We start from the raw sequence: 24,228 nt of genomic DNA, 5'->3' as shown, positions 1-24,228 counted from the left end.
CTGGAACCGAAGCAGCTGAGAGTCGTGGCCACGTGGGGGCCGCTCCAGACTCAGGAAAGGGGCTGGGAGAATTCTCAACAGAGGAGGAGGAAGTGCTGGAAGAGAAGCTCCATCACGTGAGGGGAGCTTGAGATGGAGAATACAGAACCCCAGAAGGTTCGCCGAGCACCAGCCCAGCAAGAGAACATGCAACAGGGTCACAGGTGATCGCTCGAGGACAGGCCTCAGATGGCCAATTCTTAGCACAGAACAGAAGCTCAAAAAGCCGCAGCTAGGCTCAGGAGGAACATGGGACTGCACACGGACAGAGGAAGGGTCAGGGGGTGCACCACAGTAGAGGCGAACTCAGACCAGCTCCTCCAGGGAGGGGCGAGGCTGGGCCTTCTTCAGTGATGATAAACCATCCAGACGGAAGCGCCTGCACCAGCTCGTACGCCGTCAGGGGAAGCTGGGGGCATAGGCGCTGATACACTCGGGGCTGGACCAGCCTGGCAAGTCATCTCCCATCTCTTGCGGAGGGACATCTGCCAGGGTTGGCCATGGGCATATTGGAAGGAGAGTCATCACGGGTTTAGGGAAGGGAGGTGCTATGTCCAACTGGGAACAGACTAAAGACTCCACTTGAAAGTTAAGATGCTTAGAAACTGCTAGAAACTGCGCCCCCTGATTCCCACCACAAGTACTGTTTACTATGAAAAAAATTGTGATTTCTAAAGGATGAGGACAAAGGATAGAAAGAAAGTTGTTATCCTTAAATTAGGCTGAAGGATAAGGCAGACGGGAGGAAACACTGAGGTCTCATGACGCAGCTTGTCAAGAGGATGGCAAACAAAAAACACATGGAAGAAGTGACCTTCAGGCAGCACAGGACCAAGGGTCAAGGTCACTGTGAAAAAAAGGTTGTTCTCAAGCAGTTTTCACTTACTTCCATTGATATCTACTGAAAAGGGGCAAACCTCAAGTTTCAAAGCCAAAGTTAGGACTTGTAAATAATGAATTCCTTCTTGCATAGTTACTCCTTTAAAAATATCAACTTGCTATAAGTTTCTTCTTTAATGCCAATTCTTAACAAATTAAAATACAATAACAGGAGTGTAATTGAGCATTTATGGCTTATGGGCTCTGAAATGAGCCTAATCAGAGAGTGACTAAGCCTCAGCATGGCCTCCTTTTTAATAGGCATGTTTTAACATACAATAACCAGGATATTTTATTTAAAATTATTATAGAAATGTACTAAGTGCCGGCTCTCCAGATCTGAATGCGGCGAAGGGACTCATTTATCTTTGGCTCAGCACGGGCTGAGGGATCTGTTTTTCCTGCCTGAGTTAGGTGCTTCAAAGCACAGATGAATTAGTTCTTAAGAAATTCAGAGGGTAAGTTTGGCAGTTCCTAAATTTCAAGCCTCTAACATTGCTAAAACCTTTACAAGATGCATTTCCTAGTCCACACAAGTCTTTTAGCTTGGTGTTTTCAGAAACAGGTGGATACCGGAATCAGTGGCTTCTAGCTTCTCCCAAGAGAAACGACACGGGAGTTTTCTGGTTTAGAAAGAATTACCCTTTTCATCTGGCCCCAGCTTGGGACTTGAGGAATTGAAGCTACAACCTCTAAATAATGTCACCTCTTTAGAAGTGGGACATGGGGCCCAGTGGTCCAAAGCAGGGACCTCGCAGGGTGAAATAAAGCCAGTGAGCTTGATTTTGATATGCAAATGTTCCAGATACATCCCTTCCCCGTGTTCCTGGTAGAAAAATGCTGATCGAGGATAAAAGGGGAAAAAACCCTTTAACAAGGCATGAGGGTAATTCAAAGCCAAGTACTTTTAAACAGCACTTAACAAGTCCCTGGGGCCCACTCAAGAGCCCGGCCCCCCAGAGGTGCCATCTCCTGCCCCTCAACAGCTTGAAAAAGTAGTAATTGCAAACCTATTTGCATTTTTCTTCTCAAGTTGTCCGTGCTCATCGCCTGGATTATTTTTTGCAAGCAGGCACCGGAGCGGAGGGACCTGTCCCGGACCGGGTGGATGGAGCTTGGTAACCGCGCCTGGCGCCCCCCTGCCACCCGGCTCCCGCACCTTTGCCATCCCTTGGTTTTTACATTTTCCTCCTAATTATGTTGCATCTATTGCCGTACACTTAATTAGCTGCATTAATGTGATTTCTTTTCACATAGTCAAGCAATTAAGAGCTATGATTGAGTTTCATTCAATTAGCCTCAACAAACATGCTAATTGATGTCCCAGATGCAAATGAGGTACAGTGAGGGAACCTGCTAGCAACTGAGAGCGTGTCAGGGACCCGCAGCTTCCAGCTTGCTGACAGCAGCTCGGCTCCACGTGGCTCCCACCTTCCTCGGGCTGCCTCTGGAGACGGCGTGGAGCCCTGGGCACCTTGGTGGGTGTACCAGATTCCTCCTGATTGGTGCATTAATGAATGCGCTGCAGTAACGGTTTTGTCCTAAAATCTCACAGTTACAACTTACCAGGACCGGAAGGTCATCACGAAGAAGTACTGAGTCCCAGCCAGGAGACTGGCGTCAAGTCCCTATCAAAATACTGCACAAGGCTCCTAAAAAAAAAAACTGTCCAGAAGCTCTCCCCAGACAGCCAAGGGAACAATGTGTGGGTGTCGTCTTGGCCATCCCAGAGCCCTCTGTGTGCCTGACGCCCTACAGTTCTCAGTAAATGGTGAGTTCATCTTAGTCAGCTCGGGGGCATTTGGCCCTTGAAGTTAAGCTCAAAATACAGCAATCCATCAATAGTCCCTAAAAATACTCTTACTATATTGATTCTCACTGCTTCCCATCCCTTTGTTACCTTTGGCTGTCTGGTGAAAGATGATTTGCTTCATGTGTTCATAGGGTACCAAAAAGCAGTTTAACAAGATCTTAGAGAGAAACCCAAATGCATCCATGATGTGGTTGGCATCTCAAAGTTAGATCATCAGAATAAAACACACAGCTCTGAAATGCAATCACCATCACCCCAATTTCACATATACTTTTTAAAGGTATTAAGACTATTCGTTTCCATAATTACATGATGGAAAAAAATTACAGGAATCTGTGTTCCAATTAGGTTTTCTCAATAAGTTCTGGTTCCTAACTGTACATAAAATGTTGAGAAACTTACACTTTTCTATTACTATCTAGTATTTTGTCTAAGTGAGATAACTGTTAGGACAGACCAATGCTTTGCTTTGGTCTTAGAGTCATGGCTAATCTAATCAAGCATTTTCTCTTTGCATAATCTAAGTTCAGCAATCCTCAAAGTGTAGTCTTCAACACCCTATCAGAGGATTCACAAGTTCAACACTATTTTCAAAACAACCCCAAGACATCATTTGCTTTTTCCCTGTGTTGAAATTTGCTCTGATGGTACAGAAGCGGTGTGAGTGATAAACACTGATGGCGTCTCAGCATGGAGCGAGACCATGGTAACCAGGTTCTGCTCTGCACATCGTCTTTTTTTTACTGATTCCTATGCTCTCAAAATGCAAACAAAACACAGTTTCACCCAAGGAATAAACCAAAACCTTAATATACCAAAACCTACCAATTAAAAACAGTTGTGACCTCTGAGCCTTTAAATTTCTCGGGTGATGCCACGGCAAGTACACTTCAGGGTTTCTACTGCACTTTGAAAGCAGGAAAGCTCTTCCCGAAGCGCTTCAGTCATAAGCTGAATTTGTCACTTGTTTGCTGGGGCAACACTTCTACTTGAAAGAAGGACTATGTCAGACACTAACTGTGGTGATTCAGTCTTGGGTGCTTGGCAGATATTTTCTTGAAAATGAACAAAGTTAGTACTGTAAGGAAAGCAGCTGACAGTTTTTGTGGCCAGTGATAGAATTTGAGCTTTCTAGTGATGATGTGAAGTTTGAAAACTTGTAACTCTCACCATGAGATTGATACCTTCCAAATACCTAGAGACCTTTTTCTGACAAGACTGGTGGTGATATTAATGAATGTGATTTGGGGGGTATTCAAAGACCCTGATTTAGAAAAGGCAGAGGGACTAGAGACCAAATTGCCACCATTCATTGGATCATCAAAAAAGCAAGAGAGCTCTAGAAAAACATTTACTTCTGATTCACTGGCTACATTAAAGCCTTTGACTGCATGAATCACAAGAAACTGTGAAAAATTATTAAAGGGATGGAAAGACCAGACCACCTGACCTGCCTCCTGAGAAACCTGTATGCAGGTCAAGAAGCAACAGTTAGAACCGGACATGAAACAACAGACCGGTTAAAAATTGGGAAAGGAGTATGTCAAGGCTGCATATTGTCATCCTGCTTATTTGACTTACATGCAGAGTACATCATGAGAGGTGCCAGGGTGGATGTATCACAAGCTGGAATCAAGATTGCCTGGAGAAAGATCAACAATCTCAGATACGCAGATGACACCACCCTCATGGCAGAAAGTGAAGAGGAACTAAAGAGCCCTTTAAGAAGGTGAAAGAAGAGAGTGAAAAAGCTGGCTTAAAACTCAATACTCAGAAACCTAAGTTCATGGCGTCCAGTCCCATCACTTCAAGGCAAGTAGATGGGGAGAAATGGAAACAGTGGTCGATTTAAAAGATGCTTGCTCCTTGGAAGAAAAGCTAGGACAAACCTAGACAGTGTATTAAAAGGCAGAGACATCACTTTGCTGACAAAGATCTGCATAGTCAAAGCTATAGTTTTTCCAGTAGTCATGTATGGATGTGAGAGCTGGACCATAAAGAAGGCTGAGTGCTGAAGAACTGATGCTTTGGAACTGCGGTGGTGCTGGAAAAGACTCTTGAGAGTCCCTTGGACCACAAAGAGATCAAACCAGTCAATCCTGAATATTAGCTGGAAGGACTGATGCTGAAGCTGAAACTCCAATCCTTTGGCCACCTGACATGAAGAGGCAATTCATTGGAAGAGACCCTGATGCTGGGAAAGATTGAAGGCGGGAGGAGAAGGGGACAGAGGATGAGATGGTTGGATGGCATCACCGACTGAGTAGACATGAGTTTGCACAAACTCTGGGAGATAGTGAAGGACAGGGAAGCCTGGTGTTCATGGGGTTGTAAAGAGTCGGACATGACTTAGCAACTGAACAACAACTCGACAAAAAGTGCAGATTTGGAAATCTGCATACCTCAGTTAAACAAGCTTTCTGAAATGACTGACGCTGAATGTCACATGCGTGGATACGAGTTCATTCAAAGTGCAAGACAGGTCATTGAATTTTAAATCAGCAAGGAAGGAAAAATTCATTGAATTCCTAAGCTTTAAGAAACTGTCACATGTCGGGTTTTGGTGCAGTACCCGAGAAGACCCACAATCTGAGATGGCTATTAAAGTGCTCCTCCCTCAGCCCTCCTTCACTGTTGGTGGGAAAAGAAATTGCTGCAGCAGTATGGCAAACAGTACAGAGGTTCCTCAGAAGCTAGAGCTGCTATGTGATCCGAGAATCCTACTCCTAGTTGCTCAATCACGTCTGAGTCTTTGTGATCCCATGGACTGTAGCCCGAGAGGCTCCTCTGTCTATGGAATTTCCCAGGCAAGAAAAGTGAAGTGGGCTGCCGTTTCCTACTCTGGGGGATCTTCCTGGCCCAAGGATCAAAGCCCCATCTCTTGTGTCTCCATTGGCAGGCAGATTCTTTACAACTGCACCTCCTGGGAAGCCCAAATATCCAGACAAATTATGATTCAAAAAGACACACGCACCCCAGCGTTCACTGCAGCACTATCGACAACAGCCAGGACATGGAGACAACTCAAAAGTCCATTGACAGACGAACGGGTAAAGAAGTGGTGCAGATGAAGTGAGGTTGCTCAGTCGTGGCCGACTCTTTGCGACCCTGTGGACTGTAGCCCACCAGGCTTCTCCGTCCATGGGATTCTCCAGGTAAGAGTCTGGAGCAGGTTACCATTTCCTTCTCCAGGGGATCTTCCCGACCCAGGGATTGAACCCGGGTCTCCCACATTGGAGGCAGACTCTTTAACCTCTGAGCCACCAGGGAAGCCCCCAAAGAAGTGGTACACACAAACAAGAGACTGTTACTCAGCCATTAAAAAAAAAATGAAATAATGCCACTTGCAGCAACATGGATGAACGCAGAGATCACCATAGCGAGTGAAGTAAGCCAGACAGAGAAAGACAAATATCATATGATGGCATTCATATATAGAAATCCAAAATATGACAGAAATGAACTTATCTAGGAAAGAGACTCACAGCCATAGGGAGCAGACTTGAAGTTGCCTGGGGCGGGGAGGGGAGTGGGAGAAGGAGGGACTGGGAGTTTGGGGTTAGCAGATTCAAAGTATTATATATAGGAGGGATAAGCAACAAGATGCCACCACACAGCACAGGGCCCTATATTCAGTATCATACAATAAACCATAGTGGAAAAGAATATGAAAAAGAATGTGCAGATGAATCGCTGGATCACTGTGCTGCAGAGGAGAAATTGACATGCCACTGTGAAGCAACTACGCTTCGAAAACAGAATTTTAAAAGCGCACAACATTTAAAAAAAACAAACTCCTCCCTCTTCCAGCCAAGTATCTTTATGAGAGTTTTTCTTACATACTTTAAAAGTGCTTTGAAAAAAGGAAAACAGTGCTACTCTGCTCACAATTTCCTTTTGTTTTGGAAAATATCTTTTTCATAAACAATGTTTATGGGACAGTATGTAATGGGTGGGTTCTTATTATTTTAAATGAATTCTAGAATATAAAATTTTTTTCTGTTCTAATTTCTCCCGTGACAAACATCAATAGATATAATCCACAGAAACAAAGGCTCATTCAGATTCCTCGATTTTTAAGAAAGCATACGGGCCCTAGAGCCAGGAGTCCCGCTTAATGTTCACAAACCAGCCACGGGCTGGCTTCGTGCGTGACTGTGCACACAACCGGGGGAAGCAGGTACTGGACACAGTCAGCACCCTGTGTGTCTTCTCTTGGAGGAGAGGAATAACTCAGTCTTCCCCATTTTCACTACACTTCACATATATCTAGTTTCAAGAGGAACAGAAGTCTGTATAAATCCTATTTTTAAAAACCTTTACTTCTGGGCTCAAAAAAAAAAAAAAAAAAAAGTATGTAAGAGAAGCCATTGTCAGATGCCCTGCCATTCCCAAACTCTGCTTAATACTATTTTCAAAGGAAATTCCTCTATAAAGACATACATAATACCATCCCTTCAAAGAGACCAGTGAACGCTCAAGTCCAACACGCGTGAATAATAAACAATAGCCTCATATACAGTCACCGGCGTGGAGGAGAGTGACACCCTAAAGATACCAGGAAGATATTGTAATACTACGAGAAATCTTCCGGCCACGTCCATTCAGATCACATACCTCAAAGAGGACAGTTTCTCCTTATCTCCACAGGACCACAGTTACAATAGCAAGGTAGGAGGCAGCTTCAGAGAGAAAAGCCTTGGGAGAATCCGTCTGGTTTCCCAAGACGGCCAAGAGAATCCCAGAGTCTCACTTGTAGGGCTGCTTCGGGACGGCCGCTGGACCAGTGTTCATCCATGAGACCTGTGGCCACTGCAGGGAGAAGGCGGCCAGCAAACTGGATGTCTAACAGCGACGAGGCAAAGGCAAAGCTGACGACACCCGATTCTGAACAAAGGCTTTACTGCGCCCGGGGAATTAACCTAAGACATCAGCAGAGAAGGCTGGTGAAAGGTCACGCAAGTACGGCACCCCTCATGTATCAAGGGGAGCTCGACACCCTAGGGTAAACCTCTCCAGTGCACATGCTCTCAGCATTGGAGTCCATGCTGGACTCAAGACCATGCTGGGCTCAAGTCCAACGTAAGCTTGGTCACAGGTTAATATGCATGCATGCTCAGTTGCTCAGCTGTGTCTGACGGTGACCCCATGGACTGCAGCCTGCCAGGCTTCTCTGTCCATAGTATTTCCCAGGCAAGAATACTGGAGTGGGTTGCCATTTCCTTCTCCAGGGGATCTTGCTGACCCAGGGATCGAACCCACATCTCCTGCGTCTCCTGTACTGGCAGGTGGATTCTTTACCACTGAGCCACCTGGGAAGCATAGATTAATATAATATACTAAATCAAAATAGAAAATTTCCACAATGAATTATGAATATAATCTTTGTGCTTCTTGATTCTCTCTGTCTTGATTGACCTTGTATATTGAGCTTTACACTGCAAGGCAGATTTTTCTCATTTTAAGCTAAATTGAATATTACCCAGTTGTAACCCATGCATGCTCAAACCTAGCCTTACAAAATGAATGTGTTGCATATGCAGGTCTCTTCCACAGGCAAGCATGAGTGAAAGTTCACTGCAGTGAACTTCAAGGAGCCAGCGCCATTCCTGGCTCTATGAGTATTTTTATAATTGAACATGGCTTGAAACAACTGGACCAGGACTTGATCTGACAAAGTCTGAGTTATGTAGGAATATTCACTGTAATGATAATTAGATCTATCTGAACCTTTTTAAAACTCCAGATTCCTTGGGATGCATTTGCTAGAACGTGAAGCACTTAAAGAAATAGATTTTTTAAAGACAGAAACACACACAAAGTCCTCTTCCAAGGACAGTGATGGTCGCTATCTTTTTCTACCGTTTTAACTCAACATGGACAGAAAAATTACCACTTCAGTTTTTGCCCATCACAGAATTTCTTCTAATTTCAGAACTTTGACTAGGCCTGTCTAGAAAAAAAAATGCTTTTTTGCCTCCCTGATGCATTGTTTTGGGAGTGACTCTGTTTTCCTAATGCTATTTACTGCCCACCAAGGTGGTTTACAGTAATATAATCAGATTCATTTCAAATGAAGAGTGGTCAATTCACTGACTAACATAGTTCTCTGGTTTTCTAAATTAAGACTATCTGCAGAAGACAGAGCTTCTCCAGGCCAGAGGATGGCCTCAGAGTAAGAGTGCCTGGGAGGCTCCGTCTGTTAGGGGTTGTGGACTGTTTCATCATCCCGGGTTCTCATTTCTCATCTTTAAAAATAAGGATAATAATAATTCTTTCGTCAGGCAATTGTTGTCGTGATTAACTGAGATAATGCATAAAGAACTTGAAAGAATCCCAAAGCCCTTAATACATGTTGACTCTTACTGCTCACGTCTAATAAATATTCTGAAATATTTGCCCTGTGATTTCACGTGGGCATTACCCGAAGTATAGGTGTTGTCTCCACTGGAGGTAGCCATTCCAACTTGATAAGCCATTGGGGGTGACTTGCAATGCTATTTTTCACTTAGCAGGATAGGGGAAAGAAACTGTCCTCTGCAAATGCATGACATTTTCTACTTCTTCTTTTTCTTCCCTTTCTCCTTTTTTCTTTTCTTTCTTTTCTTTGTGGGGGGGAAGTGGGATGGGGTAGGCATATAGAGGGTAGTCAGACATTTTTATTGCAAAACACCGTCTGGAAAAGATGCAAAACAAAATTGCTAAAAATGCAAGGGAGAAAAATACAGGAGAAAAACAAAAGGCCCCCTTCCCCTTGCTTATTGAGTTCAAAGGCATAACAGGCAAGCGCCCTGCAGCCAATGGGAAGCTACACTAATTTTAAAGCCATAAAACGCTATCAAGTGCCCTGCGGGGCAGGACTACACTGAAGCTTGTGGCACCTAAATAAGATATGGTTCATTTACTTCGCAGCTTAGCCTAATGTAATCATCAGCGGATTCTTAGCCTAGAGTTGTAACAGGCAAATAGCCGCTGCGGCAGAGGCGGCACTCCCAGCCATCGATGGGGACGCCGCTAGATTGCTGTTGATTAGAAAATTTTTCAGTTTTGACAAGCACTTAATGAACATAAATCGCACCTTGATTGGTTTCCATTTGGGGCCACGGGCACACCTGAGAAGAAGCCATCCTCTGAGTCTGCATTGCTCCCTTCCTCCCAACACCTTAGCAACCGGCCGGCAACCGGGTTAGAACCAGAGCTTCACACATTTATAAAGTCTAATGATGAAACCCCATCTCTTGGCAGCAGGGAAAGAACATTCCCGCGCTGTCCCCCACATCCGAGCTCTCCCACTGAGAGTTCTCCACAGCGACTTGCTGCCAGTGAAGAAAATGAATGGATTTGACTTAGCCACCTTTGGTAAGGATTTCCAGCCACAATGAACAACCCTCACAGGGCCCCGGCGGAAAACAAAGTGATGTGGAGTGAGTTGTTGTTGCTGTTGTTGTTTTACTTGCTAAGATGTGTCCGGTTCTTTTGCAACCCCGCTGACTGTAGCCCATCAGGCTCCTCTGTCCATGGGATTCTCCAGGCAGGAATACTGGAGTGGGTTGCCGTTTCCTCCTCCAGGGGATCTTCCCCACCCAGGGATTAAACCGGCATCTCCTGCCTTAGCAGGCAGACTCTTTACCACTGCTTCACCTGGGAAGCCCTGCAGATTGGGTACAAGGATGAAATATGCTGTGTACTGATAAGGCAACATCCCATGGATTCCTCTAGAAGCTTTACTCAAACTCACAAGCTATTATAAAAACATATATACCTTTTTTTTTTTAAGGCAAGAAGGCAGGAGAGGTTTTCGATGTAGAAAAAAGAGTAAGTTAGACACAGGCTACCCTATCTGATAGCTTAATTTCTATAGAGACAGGAAGACTTTCTCTGATCTTGGGCTACTTACGGTCACTCTGTTCTCAACATCAAGACAAAGTGTACCATGGTGAGCCAGCATTTTGGCCATTTTTTCCCCTTGTAAATCTAAACACTTTCAAACCCTGAGGGCTATATAAATAAACGAGGAATTCCTTAGAGCAGACTTTGATAAAGAATCTAACATTTCTGTGTATGTGTAAAAGGTGTGAGTTTTTCAGTGGTCCCTCCTGCCAACAATAGTTGTAGATATTCCCTGAGAATATTTATTCTATTGTGGTGGTGTCATTCCATGCGTCTGAAAGCCTTGATACACAGGAGAAATGATTTCTCATACTATCTGAAACTCAAATGAATGCCAGAAGTATTTCCCAGGCTACCCAAAGAACAGAGAGGGACAGCTTCCCTCACCTTCGGAGGGCACTCGGCAAACACAGAGAGCCCACGTGGGCAGGGCTGGGTGGGTGTTTTCATACCACGTGTGTTCTAGACCATCATGCAGGTTATTAGGCCTCCAGAACCCCCCTTGATCATGAAGGGCCCAGCCAGTTTCTCTGTGGTACTTCTCAACCAGGGCCTTGGTTAGTGTCAGGCATCTTTAAATTCAGCTATTCTCAACAGCTCTCCCGCTTTGTAGTTTTTAACATTAAAACTTCAGGCTCCAAAGACGTATTTGCACACCTGTGAAATTCCAATACTTTGGCTACCTGATGTGAAGAGTGGACTCACTGGAGAAGACCCTGATGCTGGGAGAGACTGAAGGCAAAAGGAGGAAGCCGTGGCAGAGGATGAGATGGTTAGATAGCATCACAGACTCAGTGGACATGCGTTTGAGCAAACTCCCGGGGGACAGTGAATGACAGGGAAGCCTGGTGTCCCTGCAGCCCATGGGGGTCACAAAGAGCCAGTTGGGACCCAGCAACTGAGCAACAACAACATTCACAGTAGCCAAGGAAGGAAGGGAGCCAAGTGTCGCCCCACGAATGAATGGACACACAGAACGCTGTGCACACCCTGGGGACTGGTTCCAGGACCCCAGTGACAACGAAACCCACAGATGCTCAAGGCCCTTATGTAAAATGGCAGAGTATTTGCAGATAACTTACACACATTGCTGTGCTTAGTCTCTCTGTCGTGTCCAATTCTTTGTGACCCCAGGGACTGTAGCTGCCAGGCTCCTCTGTCCATGGGATTCTCCAGGCAAGAATACTGGAGTGGGGTGCCATGCCCTCCTCCGGGGGATTAGGCCAAGCCAGGGATCAAACCCAGGTCTCCTGCATTGCAGGTGGATTCTTTATCATCTGAACCACCAGGGAAGCCCCTATAACCTTTATCTTCCTGTAAATCATCTCTAGATTATTTCTAATACCCATATGATATAAATGCTATGTAAATAGTTGCTAGCATGTGAGAAATTAAAGTTTTTGCTTTTTAGAACTCTGGATTTTTTTTTCCCCCAAAAACTATTGATCTGCAGTTGGTTGAGTTGTAGGATGTACATACCCAATGGTACTGTATGTATATACAGTGGATTATTACTCAGCCTTAAAACGGAGAGAAATGCTACCACACGGATGAACCTTGACGACAGGAGGCTAAGTGAAAGCCCAGCCACAAAAAGACAAATACTACATGATTCTACCGATACGAGGTACTCAGGATAGTCAAATTCACAGAATCAAAAGAGTAGAAGGCGGCTGCCAGGGGCCAGGGGAGAGGGAATTCAGAGTTAGTGTTTAATAGGGGCAGAGTTTCACTTTTGCAAGACGAAAACGGGCAAGAGTTGCTTCTCTTACAACAAAAGGTTATCTTCCTTTTTACCTTGAAATATTTCTTTTGAGAAGAATGCCTGCTCTGGAAAGCATCTCACATCTTTTTGTTATTTTGGCATTCGTAAAAAAAAAAAAAAAAAAAAAAAAAAAGTAGATTTCCCCCCCTCCATGATTTTGAAACTAGAAACTTGTTGAAATCAGCATTCTGATGATAATTCAGGGTCTGAGTCCGTGGAGGGAAAAAACAAAGAAATGTCAACGGCATACAGAAGCAAAGGCTGCGTGGAAATGGAACATCTAAGCCACCTGATTAGGAAGGAAGGTCCTGTGAGAAGGAAGCGTCCGGTTCTGCAGGGCAGGGGCAAGTGACCGCAGCCCAGGGGCTTCTCACTCGGGCGGCACATGGAACGAGAAAGAAATCCAGGAAGGAAGATTTCAAAATGGTGAGCACCTCGAGTACGGGTCAGTCAGCTGTGTCAGCCAGCCACTCGTGCTCAGGAGGAAGCCGGGGCAACCTTCCTGGTCAGGGCACCGTCGAGTCCTTGGTTTGACCTGCGGCCCCGAGTGAACTCTTACGGGTCCACTTAGGAATGCCCCGCGCACGGCCTTGTCAGCAGTTATTTCAGCCGCGCCCTGGACGGCAGCCCCCTTGACATGGAAGATGAATGGGTGGCGGTGCTGAACTGTGCGGCCCTGAGGGTCCAAGTTCTTTCTCATTATCCCCTCCACTTTCCCATCAAGGTGCTGCTTAAGGGCTCACGTTCAAGTCCACAGAGAGCGAATCCAAGGCTCTCAGAACTGGCAGCCCTTCACCCACCCAGACCACGACCCAGCCAAGTGTCAGGAAACCTCGGGACACTCAGATGTGTCTCCTCCAAGAAGGTCAAGCACTTAGGGCTTTTTAAAGGTCTTATAGTTGTATAGGTCTTCCGAGAATCAAAAAAATATATAGACCACAGGGCCACAGCAGACGTCAACAGCTTGCTTTTTACCGTTTCAGTCTTATTTATGTATTTAGGGTTGTCTGTGCAAAATACCACGTGGAGTTGAAGGAGCAATGAAGCTGGTCAGTCCTGAAGGGCAGGTGACCAACTTGTCCCAGTTGCCTGGGGTTTCCTGCATTTTTGGCACCGAACGTCCCGCATCTTAGGAAAAACCAGGGCAGTCAGACACTCTACTCGGAGTGCCCACAAAGCCAAAGCAGCTTCGTTACCTTGGCTAAGTTCCCCATGTGCTATCTAAACTGCGTTCTAGGTTCCATTTAATAACAGCATCATTCTAGGTTCTACTTAATAACAGCATCTTGAGAAAGAAAGATGAATCAAATCAACTGTTTTTTTTTCTCCTGAACCCAGTTTTTTGTCTTACTATGAGACTCATCCCACCCAGCAGCACCAATCTTGGGGTGGGGTGCGGGGTTAGGGGTCTGATTGGCCCCAGGAGCCTCCATTTGCTTAGAGTTTTTGGTGGCATTTTTGGACCACACACTCTCAAGAGTCTCAAGTGATCTTCAGAAGACAATACCACCATACATCCCCTGGAGTGAACGGACTCTCTCTCTGGGTTTCACGAGCAGACTTCATCTGGCCAGTTTCTCAGGGTCTACCTTAAAAGGCACGCCAAGAAGGGCCTGACCCCATGCAGAAGGGGAAGGACACAGGAGCTGATGCTTCACGACAAGTTCCACCACAGGCCAGGGGCACGCAAACTCAGTTACGGAGGCAACGCCACGAGCATGCCCCTGCCCCCGCACCCTGAAGCAAGCATCCCACAGTGCAAGAACCACCGATCTTTAGGAAGCCCCTAGGCTGAAATCCACCATCCCCTCTCCCGCCTCTGCTCACATCTCCCCATCTCTACCCACGCTGCAGGAGGGAGGCGGACCCCGGCAGGCCAAGCCAGCCACTGCCAACAGCTCCTGAGCCTTTGGGGAAGGGCAGAGCAGGCTGGGGGTGTCACAGTGGGTGAAGGGTGGGGTTGAGACTCCCAGGAGAGCAGAGAGAGCAAATCTGGGGCCCGGAAGTATCACTGGTATCAACTTGTAGGGAACTGTCTGGGCAGGATCCATGTTTGGTCAGTATTCTCTCTAATTCCCAGACCGTCACACCTATGATCTGGCCACGTGCTGGTAATTCTATTCCACTGCTCTGAGAGGGTGTCTTCCCCCTAAGAGGACTGTTTCGGGTTTTCAACAACAGGAAACATGCCTGCGGTAAAAAGGCTTCCTTCAACGACGTCTAGCTGTGGTCAGGGAAGGTTCAGGGACGCCTGCGCTGAATAAGTTCCAGAATGAGGCCGAGCTGTGCGTCAGAGGGACCAAGAATTTGGGGCTCTTAAATAATCTGTTGTAGGATGCATCTTGGGGTGAAACACACAGACACATCTGGGCAGACTCTGAGGGCTTGGGAAGAAGACGTGGTTAGGAAAGGATGTGAAGGAGGAAGGGGAAACTGATGTCACGGGGCCACCACCCGAGGCGCTGAGCTATTATTCATCTCGGGCACGTGAGTTATGATGGGGCCCGGCCATCCAGGGAGGCCATCGGCAGGAGCTTCCCTGGCAGCTGACCCACCCCAAGCACTCGGTAGGCTGGTCGGCCTTACCCAAACCCACTGCCTGCTGCAAAGCTGAGGATGCCTGGTTTCACAGCTGGCGGCCTGTTTCTGAAGCCACGGTTTCCAAGAGCATGTTGCTCTGCTAAGATTCCACAAGCAGGTGCACAGCTGGGGTCTGGCACCCACTGCTTGCTTTGTCCAAAGGCTGGGTTTGTTTTCTACCCCACCAACTTGTGAGAGTCCCTTGGACTGCAAGGAGATCAAACCAGTCCGTCCTAAAGGAAATTAACCCTGAATATTCATTGCAAGGACTGATGCTGAAGCTGCAGCTCCAATACTTTGGCCACCTGATGCGAATAACTGACTCATTAGATAAGACCCTGATGCTGGGAAAGACTGAGGGCAAAAGAAGAGGGCAGCAGAGGATGAGCTGGTTGGATGGCATCACCGACTCAACGGACATGAGTTTGAGTAAAAACTCTGGGAGTTGGTGATGGACAGGGAGGCCTGGCGTGCTGCAGTCCGTGGGGTCGCAAAGAGTTGGACATGACTGAACAGCAGCAACAATAAACCTGTGTGAGACACCTGCTGGGACTGAAACTTGTCCAAAGGATGATCTTTACGTAAACACTTCCACGGACACCTGTGAAATGAGGAAACCATATCTGTTTCCCTCAAGGATACGAATGACCTCTTCTGGGAGTTTTTTTTTTTTTTCAAGGGCATCCGATGAAGACATTTAAAAAATACAAGAGCTGTGTGGATTTTTTTTTTTTTTTTTTTTTTTAGCAAGTTTAGGAAATGGTCAGCTTCCTGCTTCCAGAGCACCCAAAGTGAGCTAAAGTCAGAACTCAGTGCTGCCGGAGCATCTTGTCCAAGCAGATGTCTGAGCAAACCACCATCGTTGGCAGCCCGGGGAGCCAACGTGGGGTGCAGTACAGCAAGGCGGGGGCAGGAGAGGCGTGTGGGATGGCCCTGTCCAGCAGCACTGGTCAGTGTGGTCATCTGGGGCTTCATTTTTTTAAAAAAATTTATTTATTTTTATTTTTGGCTGTCCTGGGTCTTCGCTGCCCTCAGGCTTTCTCTAGTTGAGGTGAGCAGAGACTACTCTCTAGCTGTGGTGCCCAGGCTTCTCACTGCGGTGACATCTCTTGCTGTGGAGCATTGTGACTTTAAACTGGCTAACAGAGGAGCGGCCTAGATCAGCTCAGATCAGATCAGGGGGTGTCCGGCCGTGCAGACCATGCTCTCTGAGGCAGGCCACACCCTGCAGGCGATGCATTTGACTGCAGTATGACAATCCAACGCAATGGCCGTTTTCCATATGACGAGATTCGGTCCTTCACTCTTTTTTTTTAATTTTATTTTTTTACTTCACAATACTGTATTGGTTTTGCCATACATTGACATGAATCCACCACAGGTGTACATGAGTTCCCAACCCCGAACTCCCCTCCCACCACCCTCCCCATATCATCTCTCTGGGTCATCCCAGTGCACCAGCCCCAAGCATCTTGTATCCTGTATCGAACCTAGACTAGCGATTCGTTTCTTACATGATAGTATACATGTTTCAATGCCATTCTCCCAAGTCATCCCATCCTCTCCCTCTCCCACAGAGTCCAAAAGTCTGTTCTTTATATCTGTGTCTCTTTTGCTGTCTCACATACAGGGTTATCATTACCATCTTTCTAAGTTCCATATATATGTGTTAGTATACTGTATTGGTGTTTTTCTTTCTGGCTTACTTCACTCTGTATAATTGGCTCCAGTTTCATTCACCTCATTAGAACTGGTTCAAATGTATTCATTTTAATGGCTGAGTAATACTCCATTGTGTATACGGACCACAGCTTTCTTATCCATTCGTCTGCTGATGGACATCTAGGTTGCTTCCATGGCTAACCAACACATGAAAAGATGCTCAACATCACTCATTATCAGAGAAATGCAAAGCAAGACCACAACGAGGTACCATTTCACACCAGTCAGAATGGCTGCGATCCAAAAGTCTACAAGCAATAAATGCTGGAGAGGGTGTGGAGAAAAGGAAACCCTCTACCACTGTTGGTGGGAATGCAAACTAGTACAGCCACTATGGAGAACAGTGTGGAGATTCCTTAAAAAACTACAAATAGAACTGCCTTATGACCCAGAAATCCCACTGCTGGGCGTACACACCAAGGAAACCAGAGTTGAAAGAGACACGTGTACCCCAATGTTCATCGGTCCTTTACTCTTGTGCTCATCTTCCTTGTATGCAAAAGGCCCCAGATTCGTGGGTTTAACAGGGCATCATGTCCGAGGTGACCAGTGGTGGAGTCAGAGTCCAGGGTGATGGAGCCCTGAGCAGCGCATGTGTGCACAGGAAATAAAATGTCCCAGCAGGAAGGGAGCCCCAGGGCCACAGGAAAATGCTGGTTCTGAAGGGGCTGCTGCAGGCCCGCCTAACATCTGTTTGAATCCTACGTTTGATGCATCTTAAGCCTTATTGCTCTCGACCCCAAACCTCCCTACTATCGGAGTATTAATTACCTGATTAAAATTCTGCCCTCATAAAAGCATGCTAGCTTCCTTTTTGATATATAAACCATCTCATCATCAAAAGTTAGGAGGGTACAGGGTAGCTGGCACAGAAAATCCACCAAGGACAACCACAACCTCTGTTGAAAACTCTGTCTGAAAATGTCAGCCTGTTTAGCCAGGTTATTTCCCGTGACTCCCAGCAGAGTCACGGGTTGTAGGATCTGCTATTTGAGACCAATGTAGGTCCCCTGCTCTGTGACCAGTAAGAGGTGGATGATGGACAGTGTGGAAATCGGAAGCTACTAACCTGGACAAGAGTTCCCCAGTACTGAAAATATATACCTGAAACTCACACTTTCACTTTCATGCACTGGAGAAGGAAATGGCTGAAGATCACTTAGGTCTTCAGCACAAGCGGTCAGTGATCTTAGTGGTCTTTCTCCCGTAACACCCCTTACCTTGGAAGCCAGTGTTACAGTGTGACTGCTATCTGAGATCATTCGTTTCCATCCCCTTTTGAAATTTTCCAGACTCTAATAACTGGGCCATTCTCCACGATGTAGACTTTTGGGGCCTAAAGTAGCACCTATCTGAATGCTCCCGAATTTCTTAGTAAGGGAAGTCAGGACTCTGCCCTTGGACATCCCCCTGATGCATCTTCTGCCCTTGGACATCCCCCTGATGCACCTTCGTGTCTGGGACCACAGAGTGCACACGACTAACTCAGCCACTGGGCGTCTGCTGTGGGGTCCAGTCGCTCGGGCGTGTCCAACTCTATGCAACCCTGTGGACTGCAGCCCACCAGGCTCCTCTGTCCATGGGATTCTCCAGGCAAGAACACTGCAGTGGGTTGCCATGCCCTCCTCCGGAGGATCCTCCTGAACCAGGGATCGAACCTACGTTTCCTGCATCTCCTGCACTGCAGGCAGTTTCTTTGCTACTGACCCACTGGGGAAGTCACACTGGGCATCTGTGGTTCCGAACACCTAAGACCAGAACATTCCAGGCACCTGCCAAGAAAAATACCTGGAACTCACAGCCCTCTAAATGTCCACCCAAAGCTTGGTTGTGAAAACAAGAATCCACGAAGGATTACAATGAAAGTCATGACATCTCTGTGTGGTCTAGTAATTCAAACTCACCACTAGATTAAGCCACTTCCTTAGGGAACTGTCTACCTGTATCAATAACTGTAACTCCCAGGCGACCTGCATTAACCGAATCGCACTTTTTAAAATGATGATGGCTCTTGCCTGCTGTACAGTTATAAAGCCCCACTCTGCTCCTTTACTATATTCCAATAATATCCATGCATACATAGGGAAAAAAAAAGGGAAGATGGCACTGAGGACCATCATGAGAAGCAGCCTGTGTGGGAGAACTTTTGAAGAACGGATGGAGACTGTATCATCAAAAGGCAGAGAGGAAAAGTAAGGGAGCATAGGCCCTCCAGCAGGAATGTTCCAGAACCATCTCCTGTTGCCGCCATTCTTCCCCCTTGGCAAGAAACAGCCAACGTCCCTCTGAGGTGCTCAGCAGGAGACTGGAATGTGACCGGGGGGCGGGGGGCAACACCCATGAGATCTCACTTTCTAAAGGTCGGTGAGGCCAGCAAGGAGACCGTGACTGCACGTCTCCCTCCAAGGAACAAACCAAACGGGTCCATCAACAGGTTCTGTTCTCTGATGGGGTTTTTAGGAAGAACTACGCCTGGGAAAGGGCACCTCCCTGTTGATGGAGCTTTGGAGAAAGAACCCCAAAGACCCAGACGGGAGCATGACAGTCACAGGCAGGCCTCACGGGATAGTGTTAAGTCTCTGGTTTAGGCCACTGGGGAAGCAGCCTGACTCTATGTCCCAAATAACCCCAATAAATCAAGCACAAGGAATCCCCTCAGTCCAAGAAGTGTGTATCTCGAAAGCCTACCTACTGGTGAAGCGCAGAAAGACTCCCCACCAATTGGAGGAACAAGCAGAGGGGCCTAAATACACGCTTGCTTTTGAGCCCAGTTCAGAGAGGGGAAGCCACTGCCGGAAGACCAGAGGAAAAAGGACAGCTCACCCCAGTCACCAGATGACATGGTGAGGATACCATCTGTTACTGGTCCTGCTGCAAAGACTTTCAGAAAGGTAATTCCTCTTCCTGTTTGGAACCAAAGAATGTTGGGCTAACTCAGCCGCCGGGGGTCAGCAGCTCCCGACAACTTAAGACTAGAACACAGCCACTCCAAATACCTGCAAGGGACTATAAATGTCGAAGAGGAAGTCACTCAGTTGTGTCTGAATCTTTGTGACCCCATGGACTATACAGTCCATGGAATTGTCCAGGGGATCTTCCCTACTCTAGGGGATCTTCCCAACCCAGGGATCAAACAGCTCTCCTGCATTGCAGGTGGATTCTCTACCAGCTGAGCTACTGGGGAAGCCCTGGAAGCAAATTCACTCCAGACAGCAAGTCCCACTGCAAGGACACCATCTGTTACCTATCCTACTGAAAGCTCAAAAAACAAGGGAAATGTTCCTGAGAGTACAGGGGGGAGAAAAAACCAGAGATGAACTGACACAGTCTTTCCTGGAATTTGGTAGTCCATACCCAGAGCCCACAGAAGCACACCCTCTTCAACTCAGGAAGGCTATGGTTGGGATGTGTCTGCAGGACATGGATGTGGGCACAGAGGTGTCAAACGAGGACGCTGATCAGAGTGACTCACAACGGTAAAAATCATGGAGAAAGGAAGTCGGCTCGCCAAATGTCGGTTCAGTCCGTTGGGGCACACGTGCAGGACGGATGTTATGTGACTATTAAGATGGTGGCATAGAGGCATGTTTGTTGGCACGGGCAGGTGCCTGAGATCTGGCGTCGTCTAGGAGAGCAGGGAGCACGCTGTGTACCCAAGGGGGCTGCAGGCCAGCAGAGGGAGGCAAAGGCGTAGACTGTGGACACGGCTAGGAGGATACAGCTCAAAATGTGAGCAGCTGCGTTTCGTAGGGGCTATCTGGGAGGAGGACATTTTCTTCGGCATGTTTATCTTTAACTTCTCATTAATCACAGTGCAATTTTCAAGAAGTACTTAAAATTAAAAGCTTAATGTTGTGCTTAACACTGTGATATAGTCAAACAACCAGCTAATACTACATATTCACACACATACCTGTGTGAAGGCAGATAAACGTCATGCAAGGTTCATGGAATATGTTGTGCTGGGAGAGCCATGGCAACCACCTTCAGGTCTTACCAAAGCTTTCCTAAGGAGCTCCCAGTGACAGCCATTTCTCCCAGTGACGGCCATTTCTCCCAATGACGGCCATTTCTCCCAGTGATGAACTTACATCTCTTTCCCTCTACCTTACATAAATCACCAGGATAAGAGACGTTCTTGCACAGAGAGAACGAACCTGCCTTACAAACCGGCATGCATTCAACTCTTGGTTTTGTTGTTCTCAGCTCCTCAAGCTGAGCCTGGGTTTCGATGCACAGTGAGTTCCCTACAAATGAACTGTCAAGTTGCAGACTTTCTAAGATGCAACTGTGTGTTCTCATGTCCAGTCACGTTACTTGTTCACGTGTCTGGTGTGCGTTGCCACATGCGTGCATCCTCTGCGAGTGGTTGTGCTTCTGTGCACGTCACTGAGCCGTGCTGTAGAGAGGACAGCAGTGCAGCATCTTTATTTCAAGCCCAGGGTGTCCAGAAGCAGGCGTGAAAGCAGCTTGACGCAGCTGGTACTACTGAGAAGCATCAGCGGTTGTACTGCACTACTGTGCTTTCCAAGGTACTGTACTGTAAGATTAAAAATGCTTTCCTTATCATTTTGTGTTTTTTTTTTAATGTATTTTTTGGAGAAAAGTATTATAAACCTATGGTGCTCCGTTGTGTCCGACTCTTTGTGACCCCATGGACTGTAGCCCACCAGGCTCCTCTGCCCGTGGAATTTCCCAGGCAAGAATACTGGAGTGGGTTGCCATTTCCTATTCCACGGGATCTTCCCAACCCAAACTGAACAAGCATCTGCTGCGTCTCCTGCATCAGCAGGCAGATTCTTTACCACCAGAGCCACTTGGGAAGCCCATAACCTTATTAGATTACCGCACTGTAAGGTCAACTGTGTCAGCAGGGTATCTGAGCTAACTCTGTTGGACTCCCTAACAACCCGGACTTGTGAATGCACTCTCGGAATGGAGCTTGTTCGTATGTAGACTTGCTATAGTTTCTTTTAGTCTAGATTTTCAGATAGATTTTTTCCTCCTTTCTTTTTGACTACTTGCTCCTGTCTTTTTACTCTCATTTAAAATACTAGTTTACTTAAAAAAAAAAAAATAGAAAAACAAACAAAAAAAGAACTATAAGAACACCACATAGACTGAAAATAAAAAGGGTTAAGAACACTGAGATATATTATCAAAATAGAATTTAACGCAAAATCCTTAATTTGGGAAAGAGGAAGACTACATACTGTTAAAGGAATGCTCTATTAAGAAAGTAACTTTCATTCTGTTAGTATTATAATAAGATGCAAATTTTATAATATTATAAAATATTCATTTTGGTTTAAAAATAAATTTTACCAATTAAAAAAAGGAGTAATTTAAAATTAAATAAAATACTACTTTAACCTTTGACAGAGCCAAAAGGCTTGCCTGTGCATGGGCCCCCTCTGCGTCCCCGGAGCCCAGTACCTGCTCACTTCTCCAAGGGAGCAACACTCACGTGCAGACTTGGGTGGTAGGTCAGCACGCCGTTGTCACACAGGGTGACGTACTTCTTCTTCCACTCCTTGTTTAATGACTTGCCACTGCGCTTCAGCAGCATGCCCTATAAGCGGAAAAGAAGCCAGGCAGAAATTAGCATGAATCGTAAAATCCTGCGTACATTTTTTAAAAAAGAGTAGGCACATAGGTTAACTTTTAAATTGTTAAACTTCCATCTTCTCTTTGCCATCTTAAAATGGAAATGACACATTTCTGGCTTGATCATGCGGTTTCCCCTTTCTTTTTTTATAAAATATAGATACAATCAACATAAAATTCCCTTTCGTGTATGCGAGTGCAGAACTTAATATTGTGACATTCACGAGGGCTAAGATGTGCCATTGGTTCAACCAATATAATACAAACCATTGTGATGTGATATATCATACCTTTTCCTATAACTAAGCTGTAAGCACACAGAGCTCCTAAAGGAATTAAAAAAGGAACGTAAATTTCCTTTTCTAAAAATAAGACACTAACCATATTCTTCCTTTACGATATTTACAAATAAGAACATTTTATTTTACAGTTTTTCACTTCAGATCTTAATTTATTAAAAATGAAATTCCATTTGCAAACTTAGCAATGGCATTTAATAGATGAACTGTGTATAATTTACTTTAATCCATTTTTAATGAAATCATATTAAAGCTTCTTAAAAACCATTCAACACTTGAAACTGACACACAAGTATATTTAATCCAGTCTTCCTTAGATGACTGATGAGGATTTGCTCTTGTTTTTACTACCAATTCCCAGCAAACCTTCTGTCTCATTTCTAGGCTTTCTTGAGTTAAGAAAACCGGAGGCAGCCTGAGCTCTGCCAGGCCCAGCACCTTGAGTCTGTACTTTCTTTCCCTGTTGGGGCTTCAGGCCCCCCTGCTTGCATGTGTGCATTCTAAGCAGCTTGAATCATGTCCAACTGTGTGTGACCCCATGGACTGTGGCCCGCTGGGCTCTTCTGCCCACAGGATTCTCCAGGCAAGAGTACAGGAATGGGTTGCTATTCCCTTCTCCAGGGGATCTTCATGACCCAGGAAATGAACCCAGGTCTCCTGAATTGCAGGCAGATTCTTTACCATCTGAGCCACCAAGGAAGCCCCACGCCCTTCTAGTCAGTCAGTTTTAAACTTGAGCTTTCATATCTGGATTCGTCTAACTCCTGTCCACAGCAACGAAGGGGAGCAGGAGAACCTTCCTCCTTGTTCTTCCTCTTGCTGCTCACATGTTAATGTGATCAGGACTTCCCTGGGGTCCAGTGGTTAAGAATTCGCCTTCCAAACCAGGGACGTGGGTTCGATCCCTGGTCGGGGAAGTAAGATTCCACTTGCCTTGGAGCCACTGAGCCCGTGTGCACCACAACCAGAGAAGCCAGCACATTGGAACTGCTGGGCCTGCAGGCTCTGGAGCCTGTGCCCCACGGTAAGAGAAGTCTGCCCATGTGCCGTGATGAGAGCCAGCATAGCCAAGACAAGGAGAAGTGCGAGATCATAAGTATGACTGGGAAAGCCTAAGACTAACGTGAGTTGATTCACCCAGATGGAGGCAGAAAGAAAATGGTCAGTTTGAAACAGAATCTGATACCTTAGGAAGGTGCGGCCTCCCAAGTCCCTTTGAGAATTTTTACCAGCCCCCACCCACCTCCTAATTCTATCAACCAGGAACCAAAGGACGAGAAACCACCAAGAAGGCATTTTTCTTTTGCACGGACTGGAAAAGCCTATTGCGTTTGTGACCCCCATGGACTGCAGCACGCCAGGCTTCCCTGTCCTTCACTATCTCCTGGAGTTCGCGCAAACTCATTTCCATTGAGTCAGTTTCCCAATATTATGACATTGTGTTTTTATGGACAGATTTTACAAACGTAACGGATTATGAGCCACCTGGGGACTCTGGCCACAATGCTTATTGTTTCTGAGGGAAAATATTTTGGAGTTTGAGGCAACTAACAAGTAAACCTTTGGAAGATCATTTCTTTGCAAGTTCTTATGTAAAGAAGCACGTGATATATAAAGCTGCAGACCTTGATTTC

The 24,228-nt window shown here is 46.1% G+C and overlaps 1 protein-coding gene across 2 annotated transcripts in view; it reads right to left on the bottom strand.

Moving 5' to 3' along the window:
* AGAP1 (ArfGAP with GTPase domain, ankyrin repeat and PH domain 1) overlaps positions 1 to 24,228 on the bottom strand; it is a 568,353-nt gene that overhangs the window by 181,731 nt on the left and 362,394 nt on the right. For both annotated transcript variants that reach the window (XM_052638291.1, XM_052638292.1), the window contains exon 10: positions 22,156 to 22,260. In XM_052638291.1, the coding sequence (XP_052494251.1) occupies positions 22,156 to 22,260 (105 nt within the window). The remainder of the gene's footprint in view (positions 1 to 22,155; positions 22,261 to 24,228) is intronic.

Source organism: Budorcas taxicolor, chromosome 3, assembly GCF_023091745.1.
Source record: "Budorcas taxicolor isolate Tak-1 chromosome 3, Takin1.1, whole genome shotgun sequence".
NCBI lineage: Eukaryota > Metazoa > Chordata > Mammalia > Artiodactyla > Bovidae > Budorcas > Budorcas taxicolor.
This window is presented reverse-complemented; position numbering and strand designations above follow the sequence as displayed.